This window comes from Corvus hawaiiensis, chromosome 8 (assembly GCF_020740725.1).
Source record: "Corvus hawaiiensis isolate bCorHaw1 chromosome 8, bCorHaw1.pri.cur, whole genome shotgun sequence".
Taxonomy (NCBI): Eukaryota; Metazoa; Chordata; class Aves; order Passeriformes; family Corvidae; genus Corvus; species Corvus hawaiiensis.
In genome coordinates this window covers 27922139-27943617 of record NC_063220.1, presented here as the reverse complement: position 1 = coordinate 27943617, position 21479 = coordinate 27922139, and the positions used below count along the sequence as shown (strand labels likewise).

The 21479-nt window shown below is 37.2% G+C and overlaps 1 protein-coding gene across 3 annotated transcripts in view; it reads left to right on the top strand.

Annotated features, from left to right (window-relative positions):
* OGDHL (oxoglutarate dehydrogenase L) overlaps positions 1 to 21479 on the top strand; it is a 48321-nt gene that overhangs the window by 8055 nt on the left and 18787 nt on the right. For all 3 annotated transcript variants that reach the window (XM_048311081.1, XM_048311079.1, XM_048311080.1), the window contains exons 3-14: positions 3291 to 3470; positions 6660 to 6762; positions 10034 to 10149; positions 11847 to 12001; positions 14615 to 14761; positions 15350 to 15440; positions 15936 to 16115; positions 16497 to 16625; positions 17004 to 17183; positions 17452 to 17604; positions 18929 to 19031; positions 19629 to 19757. In XM_048311081.1, the coding sequence (XP_048167038.1) occupies positions 3291 to 3470; positions 6660 to 6762; positions 10034 to 10149; positions 11847 to 12001; positions 14615 to 14761; positions 15350 to 15440; positions 15936 to 16115; positions 16497 to 16625; positions 17004 to 17183; positions 17452 to 17604; positions 18929 to 19031; positions 19629 to 19757 (1666 nt within the window). The remainder of the gene's footprint in view (positions 1 to 3290; positions 3471 to 6659; positions 6763 to 10033; positions 10150 to 11846; positions 12002 to 14614; positions 14762 to 15349; positions 15441 to 15935; positions 16116 to 16496; positions 16626 to 17003; positions 17184 to 17451; positions 17605 to 18928; positions 19032 to 19628; positions 19758 to 21479) is intronic.

The following is a 21479-nucleotide window of genomic DNA, read 5'->3' as shown; positions in this document are numbered from 1 at the left end:
TATATATATAAAAGAGATTTTATTCTTTGTACAAATCCATTTCTAATGATTTCCTGCTTTTCCTTGTCTTTTGAATTTCCTATTGTCAGAGTAGCCAAAACAACAATCAGAATAAAATGATGTGGTCTCTGAAAAAGGCGTCATTATTTCTCCTTGAAGCTTGGTGTCAGGGCCATAGATCATAAGAGAGAAGCTTGACAAGGCTCAGTTATTACTATCACAAGATTAATTACAAAACTGCATGGTTGGCTATGGAGTACATAATGCCTCCCATGTTATCCTGTATGCAGCCACTCTGCTGTGAGCATGTAATCACCTCCTTGGCTTATGGACTAGGGAAAAGTGGGGGGGTTTGTTTTTCTTTGACTTAATTTTATTCATTTTCTTTTTTAAATGATATAGTGGTGCTCAGTGTGTGTCTTCTAAGGCTTTACTGTCCTCAGTGCAGTTGATGAATATTGTGATGGCACTAAAAAAAACCCCTCAAACTATCAAGATAAAGCATATTTTACTTGTTATTCTGTTTGCAACACTGTTTACTATATGGCAGTAAAATGTTGCTACTGAATCACTTGAATTGTGTTATATTACTTGAGAAAATAATGCTTAATTGCAATATAGAATTGCTGGCAGAAGGAATAAAAAATGTATAATCTATCACTGTAGTAATTTTTTTTGGTGAATGTATTTTTTTGTTTTATAAGTCTCCTCTACAATCTTCTTGAAGAACTTCACTAATTCAGTTGAGAAGCTTCAGGTTTGCTGTGAGACCAAGCTGGTCTTCTCTCTGTTCAGTCACATGGCAAATGCTGTTGCCAAAGACTGACATTGATACACAGAACTTGAAGACTATAATCTGGTATCAATCTTGAAAGACACTATAGAAATTTGTAAAGGCTTTGATGGATGTGTATCTAGTAAAAACTAATTTTCTGTAGCCAAATGATGTATTTTCCCTCCCCGCTGATTAAATGTCAAGCCTGTCTAACAAATCAATAAGTTCAAAAATGTGATAGGAAAAAATACTGTGGGTCCATTCTGTCTCAGCTGGCTGCATCTTCAGATGGAAACATTTTCTTTATATTTGTGAGTTTGCATGAAGAAAGAGCTGTATGCTGATTCTCCTTAAACAGATGACTTGTTGGGTGAGTCTGTTTGCATTTTGTTAACAACTCTGTCAACAGAGCACTTGTCTAAAAACACATTCAGTTGTTTGTGGGACTGTGCTGTGATAACTTTTACATTTAAATGACAAAATCTTACTCAACAAAGGGATAGTTATTATCATCATTGTTTGTGTATCATGACATTGGAAAAAGTAAGGAAGAAACCTTAAGCAAAGCAAATTCTTTATTAAAACTTCGAATGTGAGAGATGTCATGGATCCAAATGTGTGTTTGGAGTTTCCTAATTTAATGTTTAAAGACAATTAATAACTGAGTATTGCCCAAATAATTTCTCCAGTCTAAGTAACTTTAGTAGTTAAAAAAGGGATTATGATTGTTTTTCACTGTCAGGGGTCTGCAGACACTCAGGCTGAGTGCTTTGTAGGCATGGAATAACAATACTGTTCTTAGCACAGAGCAAGAAAGGTGTATAGAGAGAATCCCAGCTGAAATACAGTCACACTAGTAGGCTCTTGTAGACCACTTAGAGGATGTAAATTCAGGCTTCTAATCTGTGTGGCTTCCAAGATGTCAAGGTAAGAATAATATAGGAAATGGGCATGAATAAGAGAAGGGAGGAGGAATGAATTCTTCATAGTGGGTCTGGAACTGGCCACCACACATGATCTGTCTGCCTTAATTTGTCAGGGCATATAAAAGGCTATGTTTAGATAAGCTTGTGTAAGAGCAGGGTGATAAATTAAGTTTACTGTATTTGGTTTGATGCAGCTTTGTATGAATAAAGAAGTAAGAGGAGTGCATTAAAGCAATGTTTCTTGGCAATGTCCTCATGATAATGATGAGGTTCCCACCCACAGGTTCAGTGAATCCCCCCACTTCCACAACTTGAACTTGGAAGGTTGGGTGATGTTTAGCTCCTTTATGCTGCCCCTCTCATGGTGTTTCTGAACACTTTAAAGCTTTTAGAAATTTCAGTATGAAGACTTTTTTTTAATGAAAACAGGATTTTGTAAATATTTTTCTGTCATGCCATGTTTGTATTACATTATTTTGATTGTTTGGTGAGTTCTGTAATGCATATGTTAAGTAATCTTTTTAAAAGAGTTGCTTTGGACTACTTTTTCACTTTTCTGGCACTTGGTTCTTTGAAATGTAATTGAAATCTGCACTTGCAGCCTCACAGAAATTTATCTCTTTCAGTTCTTCTATTCCAGTCAGAAAATTATGAAAGTTTTTAAATAGCTTACTTTTTGTTTTCTGAAAGTAGCCAACTGAGAGAAGTGTTTTACACAGATTTCTGTGTAAATCTACATTTCTTTATTGAGTCTAAGTGTCTCAGATATTTTATCCCATTCTGCTGCTCTCTGTTAGCATTCATATATCTAAAACCATTGTAACCTGGCACAGTGACCACCTCATCAGAATGGAAACAGTTCAGGAAAACAACATTTGGGCATTTGTGAGTGAAGTAGCTTGTGTAAAAGCACAGAAGGAAATAAAATAAACTTTTGTTTGTTGTGATTCAGTTTCTGAGATAAGTACTTTTATAAAATTATGACTTGCACTTGAAACCAGGCCCATCATTTCTTTCATAGTAAGGTAACCTAAGATGGTGAGGAAAGGATTTTAGAATCGAAGTCTCTCAAAAAAACTCCCTTTAATTGCTTTTAAAGTTTCTTCAAGAAAAGCTCTTAAGGACTGATTCTGATTTAGTGTAATCAGTGAATGTCTTGAAGTACCATAAATTCTATAAGTATCATTAAAGGAATGGATTCATTTAGTTTATTAAAGTTCTTTGTTTTATAGGCTTGGTAGCTCTTTACCAGCAAGATATTATCATAGCCATTGTTAGCTGCCTGAACAGCACAATTAAAAAGAGCTGTGTGAATGGATAATGTATGAAGATGCTTTACAGTCCTGTGTGCTGGAGAGTTTTCTGCTGAGCAAGCTCAGTGTAAGAAGTGAGAGGAAAAGTGTTCTGTGTAAATAAACACACAGTTGCTACCGAGATTGGGACATATCAGTGCTCTTTTTTTTGCTGTCTATTAGTGGTGTTTTAAGGCACTGTAATCCAGTGAGGTTCTGTTTGCAGCTTGAAAGAGTCGCTTTGGTTTAGATTTTCATTTGAGGTACTAAATTTTTCTCCTCTGTACACGTGTCCAGTCCTGGGATGTGTTTTTCCGAAGTGCTAACGCTGGCCAAGCGCGTGATCCCCATCTACCAGCTCAGCTGGAAGGAAAGGCATCATTTCTGCAGAGCCACGGCCTGGCCCCGACACCGGGGAAAGCTGAAAAGGTTGTTGAGGACCACCTTGCTGTGCAGTCATTGATAAGAGCATACCAAGTAAGTGTACTCTGGGGTGGGTGTAAGAAGGCCTCTCCTTTGCAAACAACCTTCTTCCTTTTTATGTTCACGTTTGGTTTCTTGTCTTAACCATTGTTTTGCTTCTAATCCAAAATGCCTTGAGCTAGACAGCTTTTCCTTTCCAGCACAGTGTCTAAACATGGAAGTGTTAACATTCAGACTGAGGTGATCCCCTGGTTTAGCACACTCATAATTCACACTACCCACAGACCTGATGTTGGTCATCTGACTTAGCCTGGAAGGACTTTTGTGGAAATAGTGGTTTGTGAAAGTCTGCCTTCACTTCTGGGAATGTTTGTATTACAGTTTTAAATGTTACAGTCTTTCTTTAGGAAAGAACGAAATGTACTTGCCTTCTCATACATCTAAGGTGAATTTTGAGGTTCCTGATTTGAGCAGGATTATAGGGAAAAAAAAGAGAGAGGAGAAATGATGAATTAACCAGAAACTGAATTTTGGGAGGCTGACAGTACTGAGTTTGGGTTAGCTTTGATGGATTTCTTTTAGAGAGCTGTTCATCCAAATTGACTTTGTTTCACACTCTGATTTTTAACCCTTTTATTAAACTAAGAGATTAAGTCTTAATTTCATTATTTTTCCTCTAAAAGAAGAAGTAATTTGGAAATAGGACAGTGGGTTTTGTTAGATGTTTTCCAAATGAAAAACAAGTTGAAATATTTTTTTTTAGACTTGTATCTAGTATCTTAATTTCAATTAAAAGCTTAAAAATTATGTAAAAAACCCCCCCAAAATAACCAACCCATAAAACTAGATCTGTATTTAACAAATATTCCACAAGTGTTTTTTAAATGAGTAACTTCCCAAGAAGTTTCCTACGGTTTGGTTTGAGCAGATCTGTTCCTCCTTGCCCTAAGTATTTTAAATTCTGTTTGGTGTCATGAGAGAAATAGAAGAGGAACTTCTTAAAAGACCTTTTTTTTGTACACATCGCATTGTCACCACTGAGTTGGAGGGCTGTTGTAAAAGAGTGAAAATGTTTGTGAATATAAAGAATATGTGAAATTTGCTTAGAAATAGATATGTAGAAAAGAACCACTTTTGCAGTAAAAATTTGGTGAAGTATTAGAGAAAATTGGAGAATGTTAGGCTGCTTTAAGACAATTTACTTGAAAATAGTTCAGGGGTTGCCATTTTGCTCCCTGTATTTGTCAAGTGATGGAACAGAAATGTCTGTATAAATGGCAGGCACCCATGTGTCTGCAACAAACAGTCACAGAGGATTGCCTAAGGCAACTATCTGCTTTTTAAAAGGTATTTAGTACCCTCTAAATTCAGTGTTGAAGTGCTATGGTAATTTGTGACCTTCCTTTGCCTGATAATGAAATGAAATGGAGAAGGATACAGAATTTTCATTTCTCAAACCTGTCAGTGTTTTATGGTTTTTGTGGTAAACTGCTTTGTGGTCTGTTGAGCTGGTCTTCTGAGAAGGCAGTTAATCTATTGCTTGTTCTAACAGAGAGCCCTGGGCACACTGAAAGAAGGATTTTCAGTGAGTTCTGTGTGCTTAGCAAAAGCGAGGCCAGAGGAATCAAGGTCTAGTTTCTGGCAGTCTGTACTTGCATTTAATCAAAGTTATGGAAATTGATGAAAATTTTTTATGTATGTGTTTTCAAAAGGTTGATCTTTGACTTCTGCAGATGTTACTGTTTTCTGTATTCAGTGAAAGTAATAGAATTGATTGAAAAATAGCTTGATATTGAGGAAAATATGTCTTTTAGTTAAAGACTAAACTGCTCCTGGAATAATATGGCACAGCATTGACTGATCTGCCATTCTGGGTTTTGGCATTCTTGCTGATCTTCTTCCTCTTCCTGTTAATACTGAAGAGCAGATGTAACTTAGGGAGGTGAATTCTTTCCTGTTGATTATGTTTGAGACAGAATTGTTTGCTTTGTTCCAGTCAGATAAACTTAGTGCTGCTGTAAACAGTCAGATGGCACAGATGTTGCTGTGGGCATCATTTGGCCTGTCAGAGTTTCATTACTGATGATTCATGAGATGCAAAGAATCACAGAAATCAGGCTGAGTTTACAGGGCTGGTAGTTACAAAAAAGATGCTGTGTTTCTGGTTTCTTATGACTGGAAACCATTTTGTTATAAACTCTCCTGCAAATATACAATAATTGAACAGTGTTTTTACAGGTCCCTTCTTGATGAGCCACACTCTAATCATATTCTATTACTGTGTGATGCTGTTAATACTGCACTTTATAATTTCTAGGTTTTTTTCAGGGACAATTAAGATACTAGTAGTATGAATGAAATTCTACCCAAGGGGTGCAAATTTGTTATTAAAAAGAAAAATTATAAGGAGAAATTAGTAATATATTCATCTATACAAAGCTTTTAATGAGTTAATTTGCTATGTGAAAGTCACACATAAGAGGCATATTAAAATTGTTTTATGTTTGTGGCTCTGTTGGATCAATTAGTCCTTTCTTCTGTAGCAATGTTCTATGATAATGCACTAGTTTGTAGCCGCTTGTGCCATGCATTAACACCAGTCACACTGATCACTGAAAGCTGGCTAAATTTCCCACTCAATTTGTGCTCTTCAGTGTCTTGAATATCAATTCTGTCATAGATCAAATTTCTGAAATTTCATGAGTGAAAGTAGATGCTGTCAGATGCTATCTGATGTGGAGCAGAGCTTAGGAAGAGTGATCCCTTCATTGCCAATATAAACTACTTCAGCACCAATCTTTTTTAAGTCAGCAATGCTGTATTTTAATGTACTTCAGGTGCAGAAGAGAGGATTCAGGCAAAAATATAAAATGACTGAATTGGCAGAGGGTAGGTTCTATAGGCTCATCATAATTTCTTAATTTTACCCAGAGACTGAAAATGTACTCTATAGTAACCTTCTTCACTTTAACTCCAGTGTAATCCCAGTTAAATTGTGTGTCAGACATAATAAAGATTATGTTGTAGTGTGTGAGGTATATATGGATTCAGTGATACAATGCTTGTTTTTTGTTCTTATGGGAATACTTGGGGAATATGTAGCCCTGTCATCACATTAATGGTGTTTGCTTGTTCAACTTAATGGCTGATATATATCCTATGGAGACCTGTCACTGACTTTTTCCGTTTATCTGACTTTTGTTAGTGTGATTTCATTTTGCTCTTACTTTCCTCCTTTTTCAGATCCGTGGCCATCATGTGGCTCAGCTAGATCCCCTTGGAATTCTGGATGCAGATTTGGATTCGTTTATTCCATCTGACCTTATTACCACAATTGATAAACTTGGTGTGTAAGCTGTGTGCCTTCTTATTTGCAATGCTCATTTGTGTATCATTGGGCTGAGGTGATTTAATAGGACATTTCACAGATTCATGGAAAGTCTTGGGTTGGAAGAGACCTTAAAGATCACCTAGTTCCAACTCCCCTCTATAGGCAGGGTTGCCACATTTCAGGGAAGTTTCTATCTTTTCTGCTTGCTGGTGTCATGATATAGTACTTTTGAGCATCTGTAAGGAGGCTAAAATTTCAGGACAATGGAAATTCTACTCTGAGATCACAGGTGAGGTTCCTTTGAATTCATCACCTGATCAATGATGATTATAAACACTCTATAAACCCCCTAAACGTTTTATTTTGGAACCAAAACAGAAATTAATACTAATCAATACATTGGGCCAAGATTCTGATAATCTAAATTACTCTTATAGCATTACAGTTCATACTTGTTTGAACTGGGGACATCTGAAGGCTAGTCAATAGAGAAGCCAAGCAATAAAGCAAGCACTGGACAGAGGAACTCAGGCAAATTTCATACCAAATTTGGATTCTAATGTCTGATACTTATTCCTTCTGCAATCTTGAAGAAGACTGTTTGAAGTTATCAGAAAAAAAATTAAAAGCGTAGAATTCTTTACCTGTGGATATAATCCAATGGTGATTATGTCTTCTATTATAAACTTCAGTTTACTGCTGTAAGAGTGTAGTGCACTAGGGTCTGCTTTTGCAAAGGTTGTTCTTATTGTTGGAAGGGCTCGTGTCTGAGAAATTGCACTGATCAATTTCTTTGCCTCTCTCTACTTGAATAAAAAAAACACCTGATTGATTTTTCTCTGCTCTTCAATCTACCTGGTTCGTTTAAAATATGGTTTTCTACTTGATGAAGACACTGAATCAATTTTTCTTTGATGCGTAGGGAAGCTTTTTCAATCAGACATAAAACATAGTGCAGGAAGTAAATAATACACATTCTGCTTAATTTTTCTGTAAGCATATCTATTGCCTCTGCTGCTCTGTTTTCTATTTCTGGTGTAGGGAAGGAAACAGTTCTGATCATATAAAGGAATTGGGTGCTTAAGACTAAATAAAGAGATGCTTACACAGATTGGGTCTTCTCTCTGAAGTTTGTCAGCTTTAATTAAGGAAAAACACCTACTAGAAAATACATGAGACATTTACTGAGCAAATATAATTAATTTGGAGCATGGGTGACTGCTAGCACATCAGTACATATTCCTTTAAACTCTACAGATAGTTTAGTACAGGGTGTTGTGACTGGTCAGAAGGCAGCTACTGAAGCCCTCATGCCCATAGGAAAAATATGCCAGACGTCTGAATGAGATGGGGGGATGTGTTTGAGAGTGTAACCCTGGAGATTTCAGTTCGTTAGGGAAAACAAAATTTATAACCCAGTCTTGGCACAGCAAAAATAGAGGAAGATCTCAAATGCCTATCCTTGAATGTTCCAGGCAGGAAACTTACGAAAGGTCTTTGGCAGGACAGAAAGTATTTTAATGTTTGATTTTTCTGTGCATTTCCTTTGTCCCATCTTCTGGTTTCTTTTTGAGAAATCTTGTGGTAGGAAATTTCTTCTGAGAGTTGCCTCTGTAAATGCAGTTAGTTAGAGATGCACCTACTGCCTGAGTCACACTGTAGAATTGCTTTTGGGATTGCAATAAGGTTGTATCCCTTTAAACACGAGGTGATGCTTCAGTAAATATGTGGTGCTGTGGCACAAAGCACAGATGTTCTGTGTGTGCCTGAATCGCTCCTGTACGTGTTCTGGTTTATGCATGAGAGGACATCAGGAGCCTTTGAAGTCTGAGGGAAAGTCAGCAAAAGCAAAGAAATAAATGCACTGCTTTGTTTCAAATGACACTAAGGCTCTGTCATCCCCTGTGTCACTCTCCCCTCCTGCTGGGAAAAAACAGGTTACAGTGCCAAAAAGGAGAAGTAGTGGTACCTATGCTTTTTTTTGGCCACTCCAGGTTTGAAATTTTAATATAGTATTATAATTTTTATTGAAACCAAAATTTACATTTTAAAATATATTATTTCTAAAACACAAAACTTGTTACTTACTGACAGTGCTGTATAGTAGAAGTGGTGGCAATGCAGTCCCGTGGCCTGACTTCAACTCTTAGGTGCTGTTATTATTTCATCTTTAAATTGCTGCTTTGCTTTTATCTTCAGAAAAATCACTTAACATTTAAGCACTTTATTGATTTAAGACTTATGTGCATGCTGTGATATCAGTATTAAAGTGGATGTCTGCAGCTTATCTGGAAACAAGATAAAGAGTTCAAAGTTAAAAATAGAGAAGCTGTTTTTAATTTTTCAAATACTTTTACATGTGTAGGCACATATGTAGTTTTAATGTATATATAAGGTTCTATAATGACTGTGTGTAATGTGTACTATAAATGTTGTATATTTCCTTCTTCCAACTATAAGAAACTGTTTTTCCTTCCTTCATTTGACAGGTCTAGGTTAAACTTGTATTATACAAGGCCTTTAACTTGCATTGATACCAGTCTTTCAGTCTTGTCTGTTGTATATTTTGGCTTTTGAAACTGCATAATAGTTAGGTTAAATATTTTCTTAAATAATATTCTCAGCCAGAACAAGTTGAGGTATGTCCAAATCAAGATGGGTCAATGTGGTTAAACAAGTTTTAGATGATGGGGGTGTGGAAATCTATGTGTTTTATAAGGGGTCACTGCCTGGGAACTAGAGCTCTACAGGCTATTTCAAACAAATTTTCCTAAAAAGAGAGGGTGAATAGAAATGCCTTGAAAATTCTCCAGAGTGCTTGTACAGCATTTTATTGAACCTGTTGTGCATTTTCTCTATCTATTAATGTAATATGCTTCCAACCAACTGGTTCTGTCTGTGAGAAGGGATTCTTTTTGTGTTTGTTGCTCGTGATAGAATAGGTTGTTAAATAAAACAGTGAGCTGCAAGAAGTGTGGAAAATTGATGACATGTCTTAATATGCTAAAATATAAGAAAGGCTTGGATGATTCTAATTTCAATTGTTTCATCTGAGCATTTAAGAAAGAATCCAACAATGACTAATTAAAATATTCGCTTTAAAATCCAGATTAAAGTCAATTTTACTAATGGATACCTTCAAAATATTCACACTTTCAATTTTTAATCTGGTACCTTCTTTCTTAATATTGCTTTATTAAATATGATTGCCATGGTTTAAAAAACAATGCTGGTTTCCTTTTTGTCTTCTGTTCTACTTTGCAAATCAATAATGTACCTGTTGTAGGATTTTATGGTTTGCATGAATCAGATTTGGACAAAGTCTTTCAGCTGCCAACAACCACCTTCATAGGAGGAAACGAGAACAGTCTTTCTTTACGAGAGATCATCAAACGCCTGGAGGTCAGTGGGACATTTTTTCATTTGTGATTTTTTTCATTCAGACCAAAGTGAACTTTATCCAGGTGTCAGTCACAAAACCTTCTTATCAGTTGCCAATTATTAATAGAGCATGTAAAGGATTCCAACAACATTAAAAATAACCTTTGTACTAATTCTAGAGGTAGCAGCACCATTGGTGCAATTAGCTGGATACTGGAAATGCCTAGATTAAGGATAACAGGTGAATGTGGTAGAATACTAATGCCAGCCCTCATTCTGGAAAAAACTGATATTGTTTAAAAGGAGGAGAGCCTTTAGAAATTGTCTTCTAAGTGTTGTACCACAGATAAAACACCTGTGTACACCGTGCTCAGGATGTTCAGGGGTTGCTTTCAGATCCCCATCTCTAGTGAGACCTTTACTTGAGGAAAAATACGAAGGCTGGGTACCAAATTCAAGCCCAGCTGTAGCTTGTAGACAATGATGGTCTTTGTTTTCCAGTCTTTTTTCCAGAGTTTCATTATCTGACAGGTGACATGGTTGATGCCATAGGAAGTCATCAAAGCTAAAATAATTCAAAGGAAAACTAATTTGAAGGAATAAATATCATTAGAGGCGAGCTCCAAATAGCAAAGCAGCAAGTAGGAATGGTAATGAATTTATAGACTGCCGAGTGAGTCATTGCTGGATATTCCCAGTTGTTTGACTTTTATGTTGGCTTAGCTGAGGCATGGTAAATTGTTAAACCACATTATCTCTGCTGTGCATTTGAGCTCGATATTTGATTGGGGGTTTTTTTTGTTTGTTTTTGTACTTCTGGCTTATCTGTGTAGCAATTTTCAAGAGATAATCTTTAAAATTGTAATGTGCAAATAAAAGGACAAAATCAGTAACAAAATCTAAAAGCCTTGAGCAACTGATTTGTGTTAAGGAGAGAGAACCCTCTGCTTTCCTCTTCACTCTAGAGCTTTGGTTTTTATTTTTTTTAAATTGAGGTTAACATTCAATGCTTTCTTAAATGCAGTAGAGAGCACACACTATGCTGAGAGTAGTTTTGTCTCAAACTCACAGTAGGTCTTACTTCTGTTGACTTGTATTGTGGACGTATTTTTCCTAATGAAACACTCTTTTTTAAGGTAAGAAATAGAAAATTAAAAAAAATTAACAAGGAGATAAAATTTCTGTTGTGTCTCTGCATTTCTTCCTGTCCTTTCTCTGCTCTCAGCTGCTTGGATTCTTTTTCGCATTTCCAGGTTTCTGAAACTTGACAGTTATCAGATAATTTGCATTAGACTGTCTTTATTGCTTGATTTATGGTGACATTTAAATAAGATGTGATAAAAGACACAAATTTTGATAAATCACTTGAAATCTTTGCTGGTGCATTTGAAGAAGAGTGTGCTATGCCTGTAAGAACAGCACTGAGTGAGGTGAAATGTGCCAGGCTGGTTTACTGGCCTACTTTGGGTGTACCACCAAATGAGAATCTTTCCGTTTTAAGATTTTGAAATGTTACTTTGTAGAGAAAGTTTTTTGGTACAAAACTAGATTCAGTAAAATAATTTATTCACTTATAGAATTACTTTGGGGAAGGTACTGTGGAAGAGGAAGACAAGGTAGCTTTCAGGAGAGTAACAGAATATAATTTTAAAAATATATTAGTTTCTTTGTGGCCCACTAGCTCCTAAAGCTTCTCTGTTGGTGTTTTCAATTGCTAGTATACCTACTGCCAACACATTGGCCTGGAGTATATGTTCATCAATGATGTGGAGCAGTGCCAGTGGATCCGTCAGAAGTTTGAGACGCCGGGAGTTATGAAGTTCACAAACGAGGAAAAAAGGACTTTGCTGGCGAGGCTGGTGCGCTCCATGAGGTATGCTGGGCTGGGGCTGGGGCACTGCTCTGTGATCTGGAGCTGCTCACATGGGGGAGAACAGTCTCACTGAAATCTGGAGTCCAGGTGGGTGTAGTTAACCTGGCTGCCGCAGCAAAGGAAGGTGTGTGCTGTGAGGAGGCTGTCAGGGTCTGTGTTGCCACTTAGTATTCTGTTATCTTAAAAGGCCTTTAGTGGCATGCCTGGCAATGTTTTCATTGGCTTGAGGAGGTAAACTGGGAAAAAGTTGTTTCAACACACTAGTAATCTACATTTGTGTTAAAGATTCAGTAAATAAGTGTCAGAACAATGTTGGTGTCTGATTTCAAGTCCTGTTCTGGCCCTTTTCATTTTGAGATGTGCCAAGATGTGCTGTACTGTTGCATGACCTGGCAGCAGCAGTTTTAGCCTCTGCAATATATGACAGCACATTTGGAAACAGCTTATTGACTGCTCTCATTGTGGCTATCTGTGTGGAACTACTGTGATCCCAGACTGAATTATCCTCTTACCCCTGGAACAAGGCTTCTCAGACACGAGATTTATTTCAGTCCCTACAACCTGAAACAGTGTGTATGTCCTTTGTTAAACACAAGAGTCAGAGATTTATAAAGGCATGCTTTTTGGTTAAGAGTCTGTTTTCAAAGACCTAAAAATGAAGTGCTCATTAGAGGTGACAAAAGATATTTTTGCCAGGTGTTTTGTTTGCCAGTGTTACAGTGTCTCATTAAAGTTTCATTTAAACAGAAACAAAAATGTCACTTAATGGGCAAGTGAATATTACATTTGAGTAAGTTTGTTTAACAGGCCCTCAGTATGAACTGTGTTCATTTATCCTAAGACAAGAATTTGTGCTTTTATTCCTGCCTAAGCTGTGGAAAAATCTGGAGTTTCTTGTAGCATGTGGGAGCCTAATGTTCATCTTTTGCCAAATGAATTGTCTGCTGAAAAGGGAAGAAAAAAGTTTTACAAAAATTTCTATCCAGCTATTTTTAGAGTGCTTTTTGTTTTATTGTTTGAAAATGACCTAGGAAAGAAGTCTGGTTTTGTGGAAAACTGGTTGTCCTCGAGATTTGTGGCTTTGTAAAGCAGGTTTTCATTGTTTTGCTCAAGAACGCTATTTTCAAAAATGGTCATTCCAAGTACTACAGATTTCAGGTACTTGAAACTGAATTTTAAAGTTGGATTTCTCCTCCCTTGTGGTTTTCACTGAGAGGTTATTGAACAAAGGGTAATTTTTAACTCCTCCTTATGTAAAATACTCATTGTGTATTTTTGAGCTACTTTGTAACACGTTAGTAAACATGTTAGACCCTGATGTGGAGCCTGACCTGGGCAGGATCAAGCATTTCCAGGTTATCCCTTCTGAGAGCAACCAGCTTTCATCAGATGTATTCCTCACTGGATACTGAATGCATGCAGTGACAGGGGCTGAGCCTTTGTGACTCACAGTGGCATGTGGGGGACTGGCAAGGTGTGACTGTGCAGTGCTGTAGCTCTGCACACTTAGTGGCAGTTTGCCTCAAGGAATGAACTAGCTACTTGTCCAGTACTGGCTTAACTTTCTGCTGCAAAGAGGAGGAAATTGGCACTGGTTTCATTCACCCTGTGGGACCTGCTGTTCACATGGGATGCCACTTTCCCTTTATATAAAAACTGGCATAGCCCCACAGACTCCCCTGGGGAATTCTGGCAGAATAGCTCAGCTGAGGGTCTGGCTTGTTGCTTAGATGGCTGGATTGTAAGGTATTGATGGGTGAGCTAGGAGAGACTTTTGGCAACAATTCATATCACTGCTTTTAGGACTTCAGTCTAAAGAGGTAAATGTCAGCGTTCTAAGTGAAGAATAAGCTGAGTATTAATGGATTATGGCAGTGTTATGAGTGGAGGCACTGCACAGATGATGTAACCAATACAGTTACTTTCATGAATCAGATGTATTTTCTTTGCCTTTTGTATCTCCAAGCTTTACAATGTATAATCCTTTCAGTGTTTGTTAAAAGGTACTTCTAACCACTCACATTGCCTCTGGCCCAAATGCATTAAAGAATAAAAGAGCTTAGAGCTGTCAGGGATTGACATCATTCTGCTGCTGAAGCTGAGGCAGGGATACCAGTGTCCTGGTTCTTGGCCCATTCTCAACTGTTACATCACACAGTCTGAGGAGCCTTGCTATTGAATGAGACCTATGGAATAGGTGTGCTTTCTACTCCGGGTTTTTTACAAGTATTAGAAAATACAGGTTCTGTGTTATATTCTTCAATTCATAGAAGAGTCTTCTTTGCTGTGACTCTGCCTATCCAGTGGTCAGTGTCTGTGTACATGAGAACAGAGTTTAACTTAGGAAGTGAATTTTGTCTGAGGTGGGGACTCTTAATTGTTTCAAAGTCCCAGTAAATACTTTTCAGATGGGGGAGAAAGAAGACTGAATTCTCTCCTGTGTTTCCCTCCCCATGTGTGACTTAATTCCAGAAGCCTAAAAACTTGTATTCACAGATGTTTTAAAACAGTTTAATATAATTTTATTTGCTATAAGATGGTAGACAATAAGTATTTGCTACACTACCTTAGTACAAATAATTTCTCTTGGTTTTTTGTTTCTTTTTGGCAAAGATTTGAGGACTTCCTTGCTCGCAAGTGGTCTTCCGAAAAGAGATTTGGTTTGGAAGGATGTGAAGTAATGATTCCTGCACTTAAGACCATCATTGATAAATCCAGTGAAATGGGAATTGAATATGTTATAATGGGAATGCCTCATAGGTAATGCCAATGGAAACACCCCAACAAATGGGCTTACTGTGTTAAGACAAGTTCTGTGTTCAAGAATTTTACTTACAAGGTTGATATTAGAGAAGCTGAGGTAGCAAGAGTCAATCATAGGAAGTAATGGGAACACAGAACTGTAACAATTGCCTGTGAGCAAGATGCTACAGGCTTCACAGGTAAATGGTAGAGAAAGTCTCCTCAGTGTACTTTGAAGCTGCAAGCAAATGTGGCAGCAGCCGTGGTATCTCTGCCATTGCATAGAGTCTAGAACTGGGAAAGGTGAGGTAGTTTTGAACTTACTTTTGCAGTCTGCCTTAATTAATTTTTAATGTGATTTTGTATAAAAATTGCTAGATAGCTACAAAATTTACTTGGATAACTAGGTGTTCTAAAATGTCTGAGGGAATGTGTTGGAGGAACTTTGTAATGGGAAAAAGGGTTGAATCAAGGGTTTCAGGCTCAAAAATTTGAAGAGAACATTTGCAAATTTCTGACAGGGTGGTTTGCAGATTTTGTAAGTTTTATACTGTTGACTCTGTTAGTACTATTTTTGAGACATAACCCTGTTTGGAATTTTCTTAGAGGTCGGCTGAATGTATTGGCTAATGTAATCCGAAAAGAGCTGGAGCAGATCTTCTGTCAGTTTGATCCCAAACTTGAAGCAGCTGATGAGGTAAGATGCTTTTTCAACAGATCTGCATAGAGAGGTCAACGTTCAAGAGTTGCTTTGGTCACAGTTACTATGAAAACAGCATTATCAGCTGCATTGACTTCTTTTCTAGTTTGAGGAACATGATTCGGTGAAATTTCTTAATAAATTCAAAAATTATGTTATACTTCTAACATGCAGAAGGTCTCTCAGGAGTGACTGTAGATAAATAAGTTCCATTTGACAGAGTTCCTAATCTCTAAGCATCTCTTTTTGTTTTGTGTAAATGAACAGTATTTATATGCTGTAAGTATTTATCTAACATTTGATGACAACAGTAAGATAATAGAATAGGAACAGCATCCCAGTTTGAAATTATGGTATCAAACCCATAGTGCTCACTGATGGTCAGGTAACCAGATGCATTTTTCAGGCTGAAGGATGAATTTTAGGCTTAGTGAATCAGATGGAGCAGGTCTGAATGACATTCCTGAATCATGATTACATCTTTCATATTAGGGATCCGGGGATGTGAAATATCATCTGGGAATGTACCATGAGAGGATCAACCGAGTAACAAACAAGAAAATCACTCTGTCCCTGATGGCTAACCCTTCTCACTTGGAAGCAGTTGATCCTGTTGTGCAAGGGAAAACAAAAGCTGAGCAGTTTTATCGAGGGGATACGGCAGGGAAAAAGGTAAAGATTGCTTAATATAGTAACTTTTAATGGTAGTTTTTCATGGTATTTCCAGTAAAAATAGTTTGCCAGTAGTTTCATATCTCAGAATCTTTCTCTTTTCCTCCTTCACAAAAGGGGTATATCACCTGTTGAACTAGGTAAGGTTTCTGACATGATACCTCAAAGGTAACTTCAGGAAGTAGGCTTAAAGCTTTATTTTATTTGCAAACTGAGCAAAAACAGCAGAATGCTGAGAAATTTATGGTTTATTAAAAAATTACTGTTTTAGTTTGTAAGCACTGCAGAAATATGGAGCCAAGAAATCCTGCTGAGAAGCTTAAATTGCAGTTTTCTTTTCTAATGTATGTGTGGATATGTGTGTATAATTCTCCCTCTTAGGTTATGTCCATATTATTACATGGGGATGCTGCCTTTGCAGGACAAGGAGTGGTTTATGAGACATTTCATCTTAGTGACCTCCCATCCTACACCACAAATGGCACTATTCATGTTGTGGTCAACAACCAGGTAACAAGTAGAGCCTTTTCCAATCAACTTCTCTGCTGAATATTTCCTCATCTATGTCTTTTTACTGTTGGTTATTAACTGGGTTACTTGTCTCCTCTAGTCATTAGAATGGTTGGGATGTTTCTGCAAGTGATCCTAGTATCTAACAACTCTTGAGTGGATAATATTTTATCACTTACATGTGTTCCTTTCAATTTGTAATACTTAATTGGATTAGGCTTGCTTTGGTTTTTAAGGAAGCAAAAAGAAGCTAGCTAGCCAAAATGAAAAGCTGATGCTGTTGCTGTGCGAATGGCTATTAAATGCAGACATTGTTCAAAACAGAGTAGAGGGAAGTGGTCCCCAAATTATTTTAATAGAAGTTTCTGGAATTTTTAGATTGGCTTCACCACAGACCCCCGTATGGCCCGTTCATCCCCATATCCCACTGATGTTGCTCGTGTGGTCAATGCTCCCATTTTCCATGTGAATGCTGATGACCCTGAAGCAGTGATGTACGTGTGCAGCGTAGCTGCGGAGTGGCGAAACACTTTCAATAAAGATGTGGTCGTTGACTTGGTAAGTCTTGGTTTTCTTAACTTTTCATTCTGTGCATTATGTACTTCTCTTATTTTTTAGCAGCTTGGAAGGTCCTGTCAAGAAAATGTATTTGATTTTAAAGGCGTTTAGTTTCTTCGTTTTAAAAAACCAAGCAACTAACAGACCCGCAAGAAACCATAAATGTTTTTTATGCAATAAACCACTTAAAATCTCTGTAAAATTTTGAAATGGAAATACTCCATTTTACATTTTTCCTTATCAACAACAGCAGTGTTTCCCTTTGTAGGTTTGTTACCGTAGGAGAGGGCACAATGAAATGGATGAGCCCATGTTCACCCAGCCTCTGATGTACAAGCAGATCCATAAGCAGGTGCCGGTGCTGAAGAAGTACGCTGACAAACTGATTGCAGATGGAACTGTGACACTGCAGGAGTTTGAGGTACATGCCAGCAGAGTTAAAGTAACCTAAGGAGTTGCAGGGAGAAAGATAGATAGATACAACTGTCACTGTATGTTGCCTGCTTGAAACTTCCTCACTGTGATAAGTCTTCACCCTTTGACAATTTGTGTTTCAATTTGGCTTGGATTTTTATGTAAAATACTATTGTTGTAACAAAAGGACTGGAAGTGTTCTGAAGTAATTAATATGTATTGCACATAAAAAATTGCTTCAGTTCTGAGGGTAAAGGTGATTAAATGAGAACACTGGAAAATAGAGGCATTTGTCAGCTGTTCTTCATCTCTAGAACCTTGATTCAGCAACAAGACCGTATTTGAACACTCCCGTTGATAGCTTCATATTGCTAATGTTGGCAGGCTTGTGTCCAGCAGTGATGCAATAGAACCAATTTAACTTTCTTATTTTCTTGAAAGAATTCAACCAAGTTCAGAGATGATTTGAAGTATTCCAGAAAGATGAGGTGTAGAGCCTGGTGTCTGTATTAAACTGGTTAGGTCTTCACTTTAGTTTTTTTGAGAATGGGTGTTTAGAGTGCACATGAAACAAAGGACCTTCTGAGAAGGTGTAGTGACATGATATTGCAGATCAATAAAAAAGCAGTTTGTGTAGGTGCATTCTGTTGTCAGTAAAAATGATCATACCTCATGCAGAAGTAGCTTTCCTGAATTATTTATTATAAGAGTGTGCCCGTAGAGGCACTAGATCTAGGATCCTGGATGGATATTTGGCTGTACAGACAGACTTCAACATTGCTGTTAATTCTTTTAAAGATTAGCTAGTTCAGTAATGTGAGTGTGTGGCTCTGCAATGAAACACAGGTGTTGCAGAGGCATTCTGCCTCTACAGAATACGGCAATCTATCTGTTGCCATTGAGAGGTGTGGCCAGCAGATTCTTTGCGAGACTCTCTCAGACAGACTAATTTTTTTGAAATTTCTTTTCCAAACTTTAGTGGCTTTTGTAGCCAGGAGTATGAGAGCTGGATGGTTTTGATCATAGAAGTATGACTGTAAATCATATTTGGTATTTCACTTCTGTCTCATTCTAGAGCAATGCTTGCAGCTTCAGCTCTTGGTACACTCCTCTGTAACACCTCTCCAATGAACGAAATGATTTATGTAGAGTAATGTGTGTAAGCATGTTTCTAAAAGGCAGTTTGATCCTAGATAAAATTAATTCTATTTATTTGAGTTATTGTGACTAAATTTTCTCAGGGAATTAAATATCCTGCTGAATGAGAGGTGTCATCTGTAAGATATAAGGGTGTTATGTTTATCCATTTTAAAAACCTCCTTGTTCTACAGGAAGAAATTGCAAAGTATGATAGAATATGTGAAGAAGCATATACTAGATCTAAGGATAATAAGATCCTTCACATCAAGCACTGGCTTGATTCACCTTGGCCTGGTAAGGAGTGTCCTTTCACTTACCGTAGTGTTATCCAAGTGTGCTTTTATTTTGAGTCCAAAATTTAGGATTTAAATAGATTTTATCAGACAGCGTTCCTTTAAAATGGAATATATGACCTATGATTTGCCCCTGTTAATAGTAAATATAGCATTCTGCCAGATCAACTTGATATAAGTGCTTGTATTAAAAAACATGCAGAGTAGGGTGTGACTTTGAAAAAGCAATTTTTCCAGTTTAGCAGAGAAGTGGTTTTCCTGTACTGTTAACTGTCTGTGCTGTCTGGAAGAAGGAGTATGTCTCATGTTATTTATTTTTTGAGGGATTGAGGTGCCATAGGCCTTTTATTGGCTGCTTCTGCCCACATAGTTGGACTTCACAGCGAGTGAAAGCAGAAACAAAATAGATTATTGTGTGCCTGTAAGATCAGCTTCTGTTGTCATGCAGACAATCAAAATTTTTGTTTCCCAGCAAAAGGGGAAGAACTAGGCTTAGTCTGCTGCTTAGAATGTCACTTGAGTTGTTAAATAAGTTGTAGATAATATACATATCTCCTAAACAGTCCTTTGAACATCTAATCAAATCTTTTCCTTCCAGGCTTCTTTAACATGGATGGAGAACCCAAGAGCATGTCTTGCCCTCCGACGGGCATTTCGGAGGAGCTGCTGACTCACATTGGCAACGTTGCTAGTTCAGTGCCAGTTGAAGACTTCAAAATACACTCAGGTCAGCTGAAGGCTTTGTGTCTCCTACTGGCTTTGTGTCTTGTTTCATTTCTGTATTTCTGCGCAGAAATTATTCTTGGGCCTTTTCTCAAAGAAGAAAATGCCTGTGACTTTTTTTACTTTTACTCTTCCATTCTATGGGTGAGGAGAATGTGACATTTAAGTTCCTCTTACTTGTTCTCAGCATAATATTCTTTCAGTATCACATCACTTTTGTTCAATACCTAATTAAAATACATTTTTCTCTGAGGGAGGTAAAAGTCTCCTTGCAACCTTAAGAATGAAAGGAGTTATTACCTTCAAGTCCTTGCATTTTTTTTTTCCAAAAAGTCTTGGCTTTTGTTCTGAAAAGATTCAGTTCTCACTTTGGCATCTGTTACATTAAGTGCCTGTCTCACTGGGGAGCCCTAACACTGTGTCAGAGTTCTGATATAGTTTTACTTCCTGGTCAGGATGAAATCTAGCAACTGTTGGGAGCACTAACCTGCTCATTCTATGGGGAAATGTGGAGACCCTTTGTTGAGGGATCTTTTTTCTTTTGTTGACTTGTAGGGTACGTACTAAAGGAATAAAGAGCTTTGTTCTCTTTAAAATCTCTAGCTAATCCTCTGAGAGTCATCCATAAAGGAATAAAGTTTGTCTTCTGTAAATATTCTATGTGTTTGTGTTCCTTTGGGAAATGAAACACAAGTAATGATGGTAGGGCATTCCCAGTTCTCAATCGCAGGCTTGTTGAGCAGATACAATTAATGGATAAATTTAAAACTCTTCTACACATTTGTGCACTTTGTTGTGACACTGATAAATTAAGAATTATAGTCACCCAATAAAATTTAGTATTAGACATTCTAATTAAAAAGGTAAATTGGTCTCTCGTTAATAAGTTGATTAACCATTGACACTGGGGAACACTTGCCAGTATATAAGGTAGACTTATGGTTCAAAACAATTATGGTATGTTAGATTCTTTTATGCAGTTTAAAAGGCCATGAGAGAGAATTTGTGGAGAAATAGAAGGGGAGAGAAATAGAAATTTAAAGTACTTTGTCCTTTCACGAGAGTGAAACAGCTTAATATCATATAGTCTTGCAACAAACAATGGGAGGATTATTTTGTTTTATTAAATGTTTAGTGCATTCTAAAGGGAAAATTTTTCAAGACTTTTTTCTTTACTTAAAATGTGGCAATTTCAATGAGAGTTTTATGTGGAAAGAAGGTGGCTGGTTTTCTGTAAAATTGTGGGAAGTAAGGAAAGAGAAATATGGGAAAATAACATATGGGACATCTTACCGAAATCATCAGTGCAGATGTGAAAATAAGATGGTGTCAAGTGACAGTGAATGCAGGAGACACCTGGCCTCAAAGCACTTGTGTGCAGCTGTGAAGTTTTGTTCCCTTTGAAAGTTACAGTGTTGTGATTTGTGTTTTGGCTCACAAGTTTATAAAATCTTCACTGAAAAAAATCAGCTTTTGGTTACCAACTGAAAACCATTGGCAGCTGCTACAGTTTTTCTATTTATATGATATTTGTAGTATTGATCAGTCCAGCCTGTTTCACTGTATAACATCTCCAGAAGTCCAATAAGACAAATGCCAAGAAAAAATGAGAAAAGGAAGGAAGAAAAAAAATCAGAAACCCATCTGCTGATATTTTCAGTCTCTTATAAAACAGTACTTGGTGTTGTAGATGTGAAAATAAATCTTGAGGAAGAAGAATTTCACC